General features: G+C 38.3%; 1 protein-coding gene across 2 annotated transcripts in view; it reads left to right on the top strand.

Moving 5' to 3' along the window:
* Window positions 1-3,855: 3,855 nt before the first annotated feature.
* The window catches only part of sult4a1 (sulfotransferase family 4A, member 1), a 67,335-nt gene continuing 55,886 nt past the window's right edge, over window positions 3,856-15,304 (top strand). Inside the window, exon 1 of one of the 2 annotated variants that reach the window (XR_005634726.1) lies at window positions 3,856-4,313. Coding sequence is in view for 1 of the 2 variants with exons in the window: in XM_039761831.1 (XP_039617765.1) it covers window positions 4,145-4,313 (169 nt within the window). In the remaining variant the exon portion in view is untranslated. The remainder of the gene's footprint in view (window positions 4,314-15,304) is intronic. The other variant, XM_039761831.1, reaches the window with a different exon arrangement.

The following is a 15,304-nucleotide window of genomic DNA, read 5'->3' as shown; positions in this document are numbered from 1 at the left end:
GAGCTTTGTGTATGCTAAATCCAATATCAGACTTAGCTTTAAATGCCGATTTGGTCCCTGTTTACAGGGTGTTTTTTCATTGTCTCCTTGTCTGTGCAGAATTTTCTTCAGTTTCTTAAGAAAGTCAGGTTCAAAGATTGAACAGACATGTGGTTGATTGCTAGGCACTGTATGTGCCAGAGCACACTTTATGGCTTAGAAAAGACTGACTGCTCTGAGGTCACAAAGCCCCTTAAACCTGGAGAAAAAAGAAGCTACTCATAATAAGGCAAAAGTGGAGACCTGAAATGCTCTCATTTGTCTTCTCTGAAACCAGCGCAGTGCCAGTCACATCTGAAACTCTGCCAAGCCTCTCTGTAATATCCAGCAGGCCCTTGATTCTGACAGCACTGCTGAGGCCTTCCATTGACAGCTCCATGTACTGACAGCCTGGCAAATCAGATGACACACTTGGAACGGTTCACTGCCTGCAGTGCCACTCACACATGTATTTTTCAGGTTGAGAATGTTTGGATACATTAATGGTGACAATGTTTTAAACTTGGTTTTTCAGGTCCTATGTGCATTAGCTGAACTGCTTGGCCTTTAGCCTCGGCTGTTCTGTTCTAATTGCTGTACGGGATGCACTTGTGGTTCGGTACAAAGATGTCATTTTACCGTCATGGAGAAAATAAACCGGACCACAAGGTTGGGGCTGATGGCAAAGGGGTGATTCTAATTTGTTGAAATGGAAAAGCAGGCCAACATGCCCACTGGCCTCTTTGAATGTTAATTTTTTTTTTGTTTTTCTTTCTTCCTAATTAGTAGGCTGAATGGTACTGATATAGCGTCCAACCTGGCACATGGACTTTGCAAGCATGCAGCATTACCCAAAGGGTGGACCATCATTTTAAGAGTTTATGTGCTGTTATGCCTTGTAATGACGTGCACTGTTAAAGGCACAACATGAAATTAAACTGACTTATTTACCTGACAACTTAATTAACATTTCCTTCTCTTTCACATTTTAGTACATTAAATGTATAAATGAACATTTACTGTTTTATTAGATTTCTGAGCTGAGCTGGCGTCCCATTCAGACTGGTTCCTTCTTTGTGTATGATGTTCAAAGACAGGCATCTCATCTAAATCTGATTTCATCATATATCCAATATTGAATAAAATTAAATTGAACTAAATAATAACCCTGTCCTTTTTGTTAATTGTGATTTCAAACATCTGTCAGTACATACATTTAACTCTAAAAGCCTGCTTAATGCATGACTGACAATCATTTTGGGAGAGATGCTTGGTGATGGGTATTGTGTCTGGGAGATTGGCATTAGGCAAAGTGGAGCTTTGGTATGAGATTCCAGAAAAGTGCTGCAGAGACGAAAGGAAATAAACTTCAGAAGAAGGGCTTCTTATCTGCCTGAAGCTTCAGGACTAATGAAACGTGATAGAAAAGCATCAGACAGTGAATTTTAGCACTGTCCCTTTAAGATATAACTTTCAGTTAGGTTCTTTCACACATTTACTGAACTAATTTCTTCGAGTATGGAATCATGGGGAGCTGGGGCTTATGACAGCAGCATTGGGAAGGAGCAAGAAACCAACCAGTAATATGAGGTTTGTCTAAAAGTGTCACAATAGGCCCACCTTTGCTGTATGACCTGCTTGACTTCGGGTGGTGGAAGAAGTCCAGCAAGCACAGGGAAAACACACTTTGACATAGGAAGGATTTGAAAAACAGCTTTGATATGTCCAAATGATGAACTCATGTCTTTGGAAGTTGAATTACAGAATTGAACTATGTGGTCAAAGGGGGATCATGTAGACTCAGATGGTGACAAACCCAGGTCTCTGAACCTATGAAATTCAACCTTGCCAACCTTAATTCAGTTGAAGTTAGCTTGGTCAGTTATATCACAGCACAAGACATTTTCAGCAACAGAGAGAAGACACAGTTTAAATGATGTTCTTAAGAATTATTTATGAACACTTTGAAATTACTTTAGCTTTTTTTTCCTCTCTGTTGCTTCCTTACTCCCTGGTATGGAAAAAACATCACTTATGAATAGCTGTACAATTCATCTTGATATCTAGTTATGTAAGACATCAAGTATTTTAGGATTCCCATACATTTAGACCTGAAAAAGCCACATTTGAGACCATATGCATAGGAAATTGCACCTTTATGATAAACAGCAAACCAATAGGTGTCTTCAGCAAAAATGATCAGAAGGACTTAAGTTGTGCATGCCACATCAAATGGTCCTGGAGTTCATCTGTTAATGGGATATGAAGGGTCAGAATTACCCCTTTTAAAATATTTTTTAAAATTAGGATTGTTAATTTAGGTATGTGGAATGTCATTTTATGCTGTTTTGAGGTTGCTGATCACAAATATCATCCTTTACCGGTGGCCGTAGCCATTTAAGAGCCACTCCAAGAAGGGTAAAAATGAGAAATTTCAAACATAATCATGCAGGTTATCATTTTAGACTGTTTCAAGGTCATTGATTAAAATATGATGTTATTTTTGATTTTAGATTCTTTACTAGAGATCTAGTCCTCTGTGACCATTATGACGGGGGGTGGGGGGTAAAGGGTGGGAATGATAAATTTCCATTACAATGGAGTTTAAACATTTAAATTGACACACACATTTTAATATTTCAGTCCCATCCAGGACTGATTTATGTTTGGATAGGGTTTGACTTGTAACAATTATTTACTGAATATGTAGGTTCTCCAAATGAATATAAATTTTTTATTATTATTATGTACTTCTACAATAAATAATAAATTATTACATTTCTTATGAATACCAAGAATTTGGGTGGCTCACGCTAATTCAGACTTTTTATATAATGACAAATATATATAAATATAAATATATAAATAAATAAATATAAATACATATAAATATGGTTGATATTTTTGAATTTGGATTTACTTATTTGCTGACTTACATTTATGGTACTATTGGTTACATTTCTTTTGGTCTTCCAATTGGAGCACAGGCTGGTCAAGTGACGTGTCTATGGTCACACAGGGTCAGTATTTCAATTCTCAACCTCAGGAGTGAAAGTCCATGCTTTAACCAGTACTCCACACTGTCTGCCTAGGTATGTGTTAGGCCTGGTGGTAATGGAGGAAATGTAAAGATCAAGAAAAAACAAACCTCTGGTGACCAACATTCTAAAAGAAAGGTTCCAATCTAGGGGCATAAATCAGACTGACAAGGTAAGACTGACTTGAGCATACCTACATTGAAGTCAGTATCGGAGTGAACTTCATTACATGGTGTATACAGGGAGCAGAAGTCTTCATCAAGTACTTCTTGGAAGGTGGTCATACAATATTCATCTGTAATAATACATTTGGAAGGGCATTGCCAGGCATCTACTTTGTATGGGTGGACATATGCTGTCCAGTTGATGTGCTTTCCATCTGTTGCTCTCTGAAACACACACAAACCAGGCAACCCTTTCTTTTCCTGAATCATTGTACCTTGTACATTGTTATAGGATAACAGTTAATTACAGTCTAGTTTTGGCTGACCCTTTTAGAGTTTTCAGTTAGTCTAATGGAGTGTGAGAGGAAACTGAAATCCCAGTGGAGAATATTCAGTCAGAATCTGAAACGTGAGTTATATGGGGCAGTGCAACTATGCGCCCCAGAATTTAAATTCCTTGCGAATTTAGGTAATTTCCATATAGTGCAAACACTCCCAGACATACACAGTTTTGCTCCCACGCATGCCGAATCACCCGCTGTTTATGTGTTAAAAGGATTTATGCCATAACCCGACGTAGATCGCTCAGGCCGCCATCCCAGCCGGAGCCCGGAACTTCTCTGATACATTTCAGAGGCAAGCTAGCTGTCGTTTGCGAGCTCCACATTAGAAACTGCGCTCAAGCTCGAGAGTCGCCTTCGCCTTTAAGCGCTGATGGTGCTGATGCTGAGGCATCGTCAGGAGCTACATTACATCACTTCGAGCAGAGCTGATTTGCTGAAGGTCACAGGCTTCTTTCCATTCCGCCACGGGATTCTCTGACTTGAAGTGCGTCTGATCCGGGCGTACATTGTTCATTATTTTTATACTGGCTAGAAATATCGGCACATAAAAACACGAGGCTTTGCCAGCGGGGACCGCAGGATGGCAGAGAGTGAGGCCGAAACGCCCAGCACCCCAGGGGAGTTTGAAAGCAAGTACTTTGAATACAATGGAGTGAGGCTCCCCCCGTTCTGCAGAGGGAAGATGGAGGAGATCGCGGACTTCTCGCTCAGGAGCAGTGACATATGGATCGTCACCTACCCCAAATCAGGTACGGTCACCGGCCACTACGCGGCGTATTTGAAGTGGGCCACTGCGTTGACGGCTACCAGAAATAAAGGTGTTTACTTGGGACCAGGGCTTACTGCTGCTGCCGCCGCCGAGAAGTTCCGCCACCTGCGCCCACAGAAACAACTTGCGTTCAATCCGCTACACAATCCGTGGTGTCCGCATCGCGCAGGGCGTCAGTTAGGCCGAGTGGCATTGCGTGGCGCGGTGTGGGCTTTCTTATTTATTGGTTGTTTTTGTTTATTTATTTTTTGTTTTTTCTTTATGACCTAGGAAAACCTGGCGTCCCGTCTTGGACTGATTTATGTTTGGACAGGGTTCCACTTGTAACGATTCCCTGCTGAATATGTAGGTTCACCATATGAATGAAAAAATATATTTTGTATTTTCAATTTTACAATCACAGAGCAGATGCAGTGTTTTATGATGATGATGATAATAATGATGATGATTGCAAAAAAAACTGTGGATAACTCCAGCAGCAATCGAACTTGAATTGGAGTGGATGCCAGTTCATCACTGAGAATCAGAGATGATCGAAAATCATCCTTCTGATCATCCATCCATTCTGGGCACTTTTTAAATTCAGTATCCACGTTAAATAATATAAGTGTGTGTCTGTGTATCTGTACTTCCTTCTGGTTGCTATCTTTCAGTTATTCCAACAGGTGGCACATCACAAACAGTTGTAGTAATAAAATGCATTGCACTTGTCATTCCAACAAATGGTACATCACAATCATTAACACTGCTTTTATGTATACCGTGCCAAGTGGCTAGAGACATCAGCATTACATTTGTCATTCCAACAGATAGTACATCACAGACATTTCTAGCATTTTATTACATGTTACAAAATACATTCCAGTAGAATGAAATGCAAATGTTTATACTCAGATTTACATTTATTACTTGGATTTCAACCCTTCGTAGACAGGTGGCACAGGGAGTTGGATAAAATGTTATTCCTGCAGCAATGTACTTCAGAACTGGAACCAACCCTGGAAGGGATGCCTGTTTGTGAAAAGACAAACTCACCCACACATCCTCATTTATTCATCAGGGGACAGTTTAGTTTTGCAGACCTGCCTAACTACATGTCATTCAGAAGAAGAACATGATATTATAGGGAGAACATGCAAGCCCCACACAGAAGGCCACTTCCACACGGGCACAAATGCTGTAATCTGCTGCTTCACTTATCCCATTACCATAAAGAAAAAATGTTACAGGTACATTATTACTTATAAAAAGCCCAATTTGTGTCTACCTTACTGTGGGTTCAAAAACTGCAGGATATTTTTATAACTCTGCACAAAGAAATGATCTTGTAAGGCTAATCAAAATTACCAATATATATAATTTTCTGATACAATATGTATAAGAGTTATGCTTTATTACAGTGTGTGGCAGTGGATGTGTTGTTCTTATCATTAGGGCTTCAGTATTGAGGCTTTAAAATATCACTGGAGTCTAGAAATGTGATGCTAATAGTTATATCACTCGTCACAGCAGGCAGTGTGGAGTAGTGGTTAAGGATTTAGACCTCAACCCCTGAAGCTGTGGGCTGAAATTGCACTAGTGACACGTGTGTCCATGAGCAAGTCACTTCAACTGCCTGTGCCCCAATCAGAAAAAAACAAAACAAATGTAATCAATTTGTTGTCAAATGTTCTCCAGTCCTATTGACTTAATTCTTGCAAAATAACAACAAGTTAAGTTTTGAAAGTTCTTAAAGTCCTACTGTCTACCACACTCCCTGGTAGCTTATTCCCTGTGTCTGTGGTTTTCTGTGTAATGAAAACATCCTAATGTTTGTGTGAAATTTACCCTTAACCAATTTCTAACTGTGTCCTTGTGTTCTCAATGAACTCATTTTAAAATACAAGTCTTGATCCACTATACTAATTTCTTTCATAATTTTAAACACTTTAATCATGTCTCCTCTTAACCTTCTTTTGCTTAAACTGTATAGGCTCAGCTCTTTTAATCTTTCCTCATAATTCACCCCCTGTAGCCCTGGAATCAGCGTAGTTGCTCTTCTCTGGACCTTTTCTAGTGCTGCTATGTCCTTTTTGTAGCCTGGAGACCAAAAGAGCACACAGTACTCAAGATGAGGCCTCACCAGTGCATTATAAATGTTGAGCAGAACCTCCTTGGACTTGTACTCCACAGATCGTGCTATATAACCTAACATTCTGTTAGCCTTCTTAATGGCTTCTGAACACTGTTAGGAAGTTGATAGCTTAGAGTCCACTATGACTCCTAAATCCTTCTCATAAGGTGTACTCTCGATTTTCAGACCTCCCATTGTGTATTCAGACCTAACATTTTTACTTCCTAATAATAAGTAATGATGCTGGAAAGTGGAAACGTTGCATGTTAACACATGCATATAAGAATTCTACCATATTATCTGTACAGGACAATAATGACCCAATAATCCTATGTTATATTGAAAAACTAATTCAGAATACAGACAACTATTACTGCACCGCGGAACTTTCAGTGTTAAATTATTCTAAAGTGGTTCCTATATGTTCTTTTAATGATTAACTTAGCACCAGCAATTTTGTTGTGTAATTATATTCCCAAAATCATGTCAGAGCAGAAAATATCTCATAACATAATATCCTCAAACCATAATCCAGTTCTAACTAATAGAAGTCCAGAACCTATCATGGCAGTACCAGACACATGGGAGGAAACTAACCTTAGAGTGTGTGATTGGGCCCAATTTGGGATTGCCAATTAATGTAGCATGGACATTTTAAGGAATTGAGAGAAAAAAAACAGTGCTTAAAATATGGGCAACAGGGAAAGCAATCAAAATCCACATGGACAACAATCTGGCATAAGATTAGGACCCAGGACACTGAATTGGTGAGGCAGCAGTGCCCACCACTTTGCAACCATTAGCTTCCTGATGGCTGAAGTTACTACTGTGACTCAAATAAAAGTATACTGTGTCATATAATGGAAAAAATTAGGTACAAATAAAATGAAAGCCTCCCTGTATGAAAACTGTCCAACAAGATCTCTTTAGAGAGTGATAAAGAAAAGGAAGACATACTGTATGACATAGTTTAGTTAAGATATCAAAGAAATGTGGCTCCTCATCAAAGATTCATCTTGTAACTGGATGTCGTTGACATCAGAGGCACAGGTCCATCTTACCAGCATCATAGGCTCCCAGGCAAAGTAATGTGCTGGGGTCCCTGTTTTGATAGCAAAACAGAAACTTTACATAGGCCTCTGAAAAATCCTGGGCCCCTACACTCCTGGGTCCCCTGGCTAGTGCCCATTGTGCCCATACAGTAAGATAGCCCTACAGAGATGACTTGTTAAATCTGAATTGAATTGAACTGCTTAATAGGTCATGCATACAAACAAGACAAGACTAAAAATCCTGGGTTAGGTTACTTAATGATTTGTGCTACAATTTTAGTTTTCCAAATTGATGCTGTGAAATGACAAATGGAGGAATACTTACAGTAGGTAAAAACAAGACCTGCACTTCCTTCAGAATTGGGGAAACTGTTAAAGTTACCTTTAATTTAGATAAGGACAACATGCCAACAAAAAGAGCATTAAATATAAATTCAAGATGGGAGAAGAATAATGTACAGAATTTAACAGGTTATGTTGACATAACATTCCTATCATCTAGTGCACATTCACTTAAATATGTTAGGTTGTATTTTAGAAATTTAAATTTAAATGAAGGGACATTATGCTCAAACAGTGTGTTGGTTAGACCGTGCCTAGAATATTGTGTGCAGTTCTGGACACCATGTTACAAAAAAGACATAGCAGCACTAGAAGATGGAGAGAGAAGAGCAACCAAGGGTATCCTGGTACTAAAAGGCATGTTTTATTCTGACAGGCTCAGGGAATTAAATGTCTTTAGTCTTCAGCAGAGAAGGCTGTGTGGGGACCTTAACCAGGTTCAGAATTTTCAGTGGCACCAGTAAGGTTGATCCTTCTTTCAGTTAAATAATTAGAAACTAGAAACTCAATGACATTAGTAGAAATTAGGGGAACATGCTTTAAATACACTTCTTCAAACAAAAGGGAACAATCTACTGAGTCATGTAGATGAAGCAGAAGCCATGACAAGTGCCTGGATGATACACACATTCCTTCACCATGCCTGACTGACAGCTGTGGTTTCGTCTCTAAAATATGTCATGTTCTTATGAACTGTTTAGCATATGTTGACATTTAAGAATCCTTAAGCTTTATTTTGACAAAAAAAGGACATAACTTTATCCTTTGTCATCATCATTGTGCTATACCCCATATAGTATACATACTGTGTACTGCATCCAGGAGCAAAACAAAAAGCCAAAAAAGGGAAGAAATCTGACCTTGAAAACCAGTTAAGGTTATTAAATGGGACACCTTTTTGTCCTTTTCCCTGTTTTCCACAATCCTCATTAACATTCGCAGTTTAAAAATTTGGAGCTTACTGTACCCAATGTATCCTTCACAGACAAAACACTAGGTTTTCACCAATTGTGTTTTCTAAGAAGGAAGTCAATTTCAGCAGATTTTCTGAACATTTGTGTGCATGCACATTTACACATACTGTACAATGGTAGACATATTTATTATGTGAATATCTGTATAATATAAATGTTGCACCTAGATGTCCCTCATTAACACAGAATAATGAATTTTGTGTAGTGATGGCAGCTTATTCACCACACACAGACCACCCTTCTACTTACCTTTTTTTCTTCCATCCATCCATTTTCCAACCCACTGAATCCAAACACAGAAAATGTAAAGCATAAATCAATCATTTAGTATAGAAGAACAAATCTTTAAACAGAAAACTACATAATTTCACTAATCATGCATTAAATATACTGTACATTGAAACATATATATACACATATATTCTTTTTTTAAAAAAGAAACCAATTTTACATAAGACAAAAGTAATACATACAAAAATCAAAATCCAATTTGCAACTTATAATGAATTGCAATGAGAAACATCCATCCATCCATCCATTTTCCAATCTGCTGAATCCAAACACAGGGTCACAGGGGTCTGCTGGAGCCAATCTCAGCCAACACAGGGCACAAGGCAGGAACCAATCCTGGGCAGGGTGCCAGCCCACCACAGGACACACACAAACACACCAAGCACACACTAGTGCCAATTTAGAACCGTCAATCCACCTAACCTGCTTGTCTTTGGACTGTGGGAGAAAACCGACGCAGACACCTGGAGAACATGCAAACTCCACGCAGGGAGGACCTGGGAAGGGAACTCGGGTCTCCTAACTGCGAGGCAGCAGCGCTACCAACTGCACCACCATGCAGCCCACTCTTTTTCTTTCTTTCAGTTAACTTTTAACTTATCTAGAAATAAATGTAAGAGCAATGGAATTTTTTAATCAGCACCCTGTAAAAATAAAGTTAAATAAGGTTTTACTCAGTATTTATGTTACACTAAAAACAACTTCATGGCTGCATTATCTGCACTTTATAATGATTAATTTCTGTAACACATAATTTATTTACAAAGTTCCAGACCTGCTCTCTACCATGGTCCAAAGCAGCCTGTTTAATTATCTGTTCGGTACTTCTCTCAAAGGAAATTCAAGAATAAGAACTAAAGTTAGTTATAGACTGTCCACAGCCAACAACTAACAGCACATCAATCAACGGTGGTCTTACATCCTTTGAGTCGGAATCTGCTGTGTGCTACATGACATTATAACGTGCTGTCTACTCACACATGTAATTGCATTCTGTTATCAGTGATATTTTTGGATGGTTCATTGTTACAAACATATTTAATATTTTGATGAAGTAACTAAAAATGTAAAAATGATTCAATTTTCAAATCAGTTAACAAAGTCCTTGAATGCACCTAATTAAGCTGCTTATCCAGGGCATGGTCTCAGAGCAGCTGGAGGCTATCGCATCAACCGTCAGGTGCAGGGCAGAACCAACATCCAGACAAGTCACCAGCCCATACACACATACTGGGCCAGTTTTACAATGCCAGTTCACCTAACCTGCTTGTCTTTGCACTGTGGGAGGAAGCCAGAGCACCTGGAGAAACTCCATGTGGAGATGGGGAGGACATGCAAACATTATGCAGGAAGCACTTGTTGTTTGGCATCCGTGCTGCCATTGTACCACCCAATGTTATGCCATGCATACATTTTCTGACTGTTTTAGTTTTACCTCCTGTAGCAGGAAAAATGAGCTGGTGTGACAGAGGTTTGTGGAAGTTGCTTGTATAGCTAGAATTCGGAACACCATCAAGAACAATTTATTTCTTGTATAGCCCCAAATCACACAAGGAATGCCTCAATGGGCTTTAAAAAGTCCTGTTTTTTCACATCCCACCAGCCTTGATTCTTTAGGAAGATATTATAAAATAAAACTTGTAGGGAAAAAAATGGAAGAAATCTTGGAAAAGGCAATTGTCACCTCGAGCTGCTTGGGGATGAGAAAAGATGAAAATATACAAGTGGAAATCACCTCTCTTAAAGTAAGTTGGAAATAGTAAACTAATCTGTGACTGAAGTCACAAAGAATGTTTCTCTGCATTAAAAGCCTGACGGATTCAAAAATTTACCAACATTGGGAGTTGTGAAGTTACAAACATTTGTACAGCATGCTCTATGTAAGATATTTCAACAAAATATGAACTCTCCAAACACATTTTCTTCAGTAATAAGTATATCAAATATCAACAAAATCTGCTTATTCTGAGCAGAGTTGTTTCGTGCATACAGACAGGCAGACAAGGTGACGAAGGTAGATACTTTTCACATTATATGCAAAGACACTTAAAAATGACATATAGAAAAACAGAACTGCAGTCCTGATGTTTGTACCTTAGTGTTTAATATTGGTTATGTCCTGACCATACGTTTTGCTCTGCATCTAAAACAGGAGTGGGCAAAGTCGTTTCTGGAGGTTAACAGTAGCTGCAGATCTTGTTCCAGCCTAATAGCTTAATTAGAAAACAATTGTTGCCAATAATGTAATTAATAGTGCTTTAATTCTTCCATGTCAGGTCAGGTCTCATGTCCTAGATTTCCTATCGAAATGATTTGAAGTCTAAAACGGATGAGTAATTCTCAGTCCTTTTCTCTTCACTTGTCTTCTAAGTATTTAATTAAACCAAATAGTGCACAAAAAAACACACACAGGTGTAAATGGAAACAAGCTAAATAGAGAACTGCTGGTTTCTTTTGTCATTTGCATCTTATTGCTAATGATAATTAGTATTTTTATATTATTTATTAGTAATAATAATTATAATATTTATTAATAATAATAAACCAAGACTAAAGCTGTTTAAGACTAAAATAGACAATAAGGGTTCAAAATCTTAATGAGCGAGACAACGAAAATGAAGCAGAAGTGTTATTAAGCAACTGGGTTCGAACAAAAACCCACAGCCACTGCAACCCTCCAGGAATGACTTTGCCCACCCCAGTTCTAAAGGAATCTGTGTCTGTCTCACTACAAAAATCTGTATATCTAAAAGCAGCATACAGATCAGGGATGGCAAACCCTATATACAGTTGTGTGGTTTCTGTCACAAAACCAGAGCAAGGAATCAGGTCAAGGAAAATAAAGAAACTTGCTTTCATCAATGCTTTTAGCATTTGTGATCAGTAGGGGGTGTTGTAGCACACCAAATCCCAAACACAACCACACAACCCAGTCCCGGGTTCAAATAAAACAGGTTTATTAATCAAAATATCTTACAACAAGATTCTTACACATTGGGTCTCCACAAATACAGTATTCTCATCTCCTCTCTCTTTTTCTCAATTCCTCCACATCTCCAGGCGAGTGTTGTCCAGCTCCTCTCCCAACATCAACTGGATGAGGTTGAGTGGCTTTCTTTATCTTAGACTTGGGAGTACTTCTGGTGCTTGTTCATCACCTGGTCGAATGGAAGTCCCCAAGAGTAGGGATCACTAACCATCATGACACCCTCTGGCACCACCCACAGAACCTAATAAGGCTGCCCCATGGGATACAGCTCCCGGCATGCCTTGTGGGTGTCCATACAGATAGTGCAACCTAACATATCAGGGGTGCATGTAGCCCTAACCAGTTGTTTCCCCAGGTCCTTCTATCACCCTGACCTCCTGAGCGGGTATTGTTCCTCGATCTGACCCTGCTCAGATGTCAAGATACCCAGTTCCAAACTGGAATCATCAGATGCAGGGCAAGAACAACACCCAGCCAAGGTGCAAGCCCACACACACAGAGCCAGTTTAGCAGTGCTAAAGCAAGGAACATCCTGTCTTTCTTCTTGACCTTCCGATAGGCTGGCCTCCCTCCAGGTAGGAACCTTGTCCTATCCCAGCATGGAAGGCCCACCCAAGTGTGCCGTCCTTTATATAATATAATACAATACTTGCTGCTACTGTCACTGCAGAGTTGGCACACTCACCCTGTGTGTGAGTAAGTTTTTCTCTGGGCTATCCAGTTTTTCCTCCTCATTCCAAAGTTCTGCAAGTTTGATTAACTGCGTGAGTGAGTATGTGCGGATACATAATCATGTCCTGTAATTTACTGGTCTTCCATTGAGGCTTAGTTTTTACTTAATACATGATGCCGACAAGATCAGACACCCACCACCTTGAACTTGGTTAAGTGGATTTGATAATGGATGGAACGATGGTTTACATATTACAGCTTTAGAAGCCCTAAAGGATTTTTATAACCAATAATTAGGATCTTTAACTGCATCAAACCTTCTTTTGGTCCTGTTAATTTTTATGCAAGTTTAAAGGTAATGCGCTCAGCAAAATAATTATCCTGTTTAAGTTTGCTTCACGTTTCTATCTACAGTATCTCCCCTTTGTAACTCAAGTATATAGGCAGTGGACTTGGCCAAAAATAATAAATCAAACAAAGCTGTCTTGTTTCTTGGTTTCTACATGCTGATACTGTATTCTGTTTTTATTAAACAATTTTATTTAACTTGACTCCACTGACTGTTTGTTTGTCTGTGTCAAATCTTGCAACTGATTTTAAAACCCCTTTTGGCAAAGCAAATTTCTTCAAATTTTGCATACATGTTCAGTATCAATGACAATACAATAATCCGTCAAAACTGATGCAATTACGTAACAAATTTGGCCGCAATTAATTAATTAAAGCACACAGATGTGGCCTTAGGGGTGTGTGTGGCTAGGGCTGACCAACTCAGTTACGTCAAGCAATGTTACTGATATGTGTGGACTGTATAAACTTGCATGCAAATTTAATAAAAATAATGTTAACATACACCAGATTTTCTAATTATAGTATTCAGCTAAATTTTTGCTAGATATAATACAAACTTTACAAATAAAATATGAGTTTCAGTGTTTCGACAAGAAGTGTGAAATTAATGTAGAGGTATCATCATGAAATTTCTTACTGATTTTCAGGTTCAGGGACGTAAATCTACTTTTCTTGCCTTCTGATTGGAAAAGTCGTTGATGACATCTTCGTAGTCTAATCTGGATGCAGTGTCTTTTTCTATAGATAGGAGAAGCCAACCCGCCGACTAATGGGCTATGCTTATTTTAGGAAGGGATTATACTGGCGACCCTTTTCGGGTGATGAAGGTGGACTATGTAATGTTTTCAAAGACATACATGTACGAAATTTGACATTGAAGAGGAATTTTAAAAGGGTTCTTCTTATTAGCATCTCAAATATATATATATATATATATATATATATATATATATATATATATATATATATATATATACTGGAGAATATAACTTGACATGCGGACCTCAAAAGCGGGGCCCCCTTAGGCGCGGGGCCTGAGGCAGTCGCCCCACTTGCCACCTCCAAACGTTGCTATATATAGAATATAATAAGATATAGGAGCTTACAAGTGAGAGATGCATCGAATTGCCCCTACTTGCCTCTTCCAGTGAATGAATTGGGTAAATATGCGTGCTGACTTTACTTGTTTACTCTTGCAAAGGAGTAGCCTTGATGATCACAGCGAGGAACAATTGCCGTATACTTGCCACTCTGTCGTCAATATTTTTTTTCCCACTCAACCGAGCACTAATCCCATAAGAGCCTGAACAGAAAAATAGAGACAAAAATATCAAATTCTCTATAGTATTCAAATAATTCTGCAAAGAAGATATATTATGTAATACTTTTAAAGAAGCTTCACATTCATTAAAAATGATTAAAGAAAAATCATTTGCAAAATACCCAAAAAGTAAAAAGTAAAATATTTAAACAAAATTTTAAGTAATAAAATATTATTTAGTTTAAAATTCAAAAAAATTTTTTTTCTTTAACCACAGTTTTCATGGTTATATGTGACTAAATCAAATCATGGGATGCACATAAATTAATTAATTCAATCAAATAATAGAATAGCTAGTTTCATTATAAAGTATATAAAAACAAAATACTGTAATTTTCCACCATGCTAAACAAGTTTCAAAAATTAATTGAATCAATTAATTTACATGTGGCCCACGATTTTATTTAGTCACATATAACCATGAAAAATGTGGTTAAAGAAAAATTATTTTTTTGCTTTTTAGTGCATTTCTAACTGAAGTAATACAATCGCATTACCTACATTTTCTTTATATATTTTATTTCTTTTCAGATACTGAATGCTGGGACTGATTGTGGATTCTTTGCAATGTCAGCACTACTACTAATCAACTCTTATATTATATATTAAATGCCTGGCATTTCACATTCACTCCAAAAAAACAAAATGTTTGCGTGCGTCATCTGTTGGGGTCATGCAAGGCCATCCGCTGTACTCAGCCTTGGACCCTGCTCTTTTTGTTCTGCATTTCTTCTGCCCTATCCATCTTACAGTATTTGACAACATTCTTTCTTATGGCATGATCTTGGCATCAGGAATAGGGAAATAAATGAGGAACGCACCCTTTCAGCAGAAGTCTTGAACTATGTCTTTAAAAGTATTGTGAA

This window comes from Polypterus senegalus, chromosome 8 (genome assembly GCF_016835505.1).
Source record: "Polypterus senegalus isolate Bchr_013 chromosome 8, ASM1683550v1, whole genome shotgun sequence".
Lineage (NCBI taxonomy): Eukaryota > Metazoa > Chordata > Cladistia > Polypteriformes > Polypteridae > Polypterus > Polypterus senegalus.
Note: the sequence above shows the minus strand (reverse complement) of the source record. Positions and strands in the feature narration are given on the sequence as shown.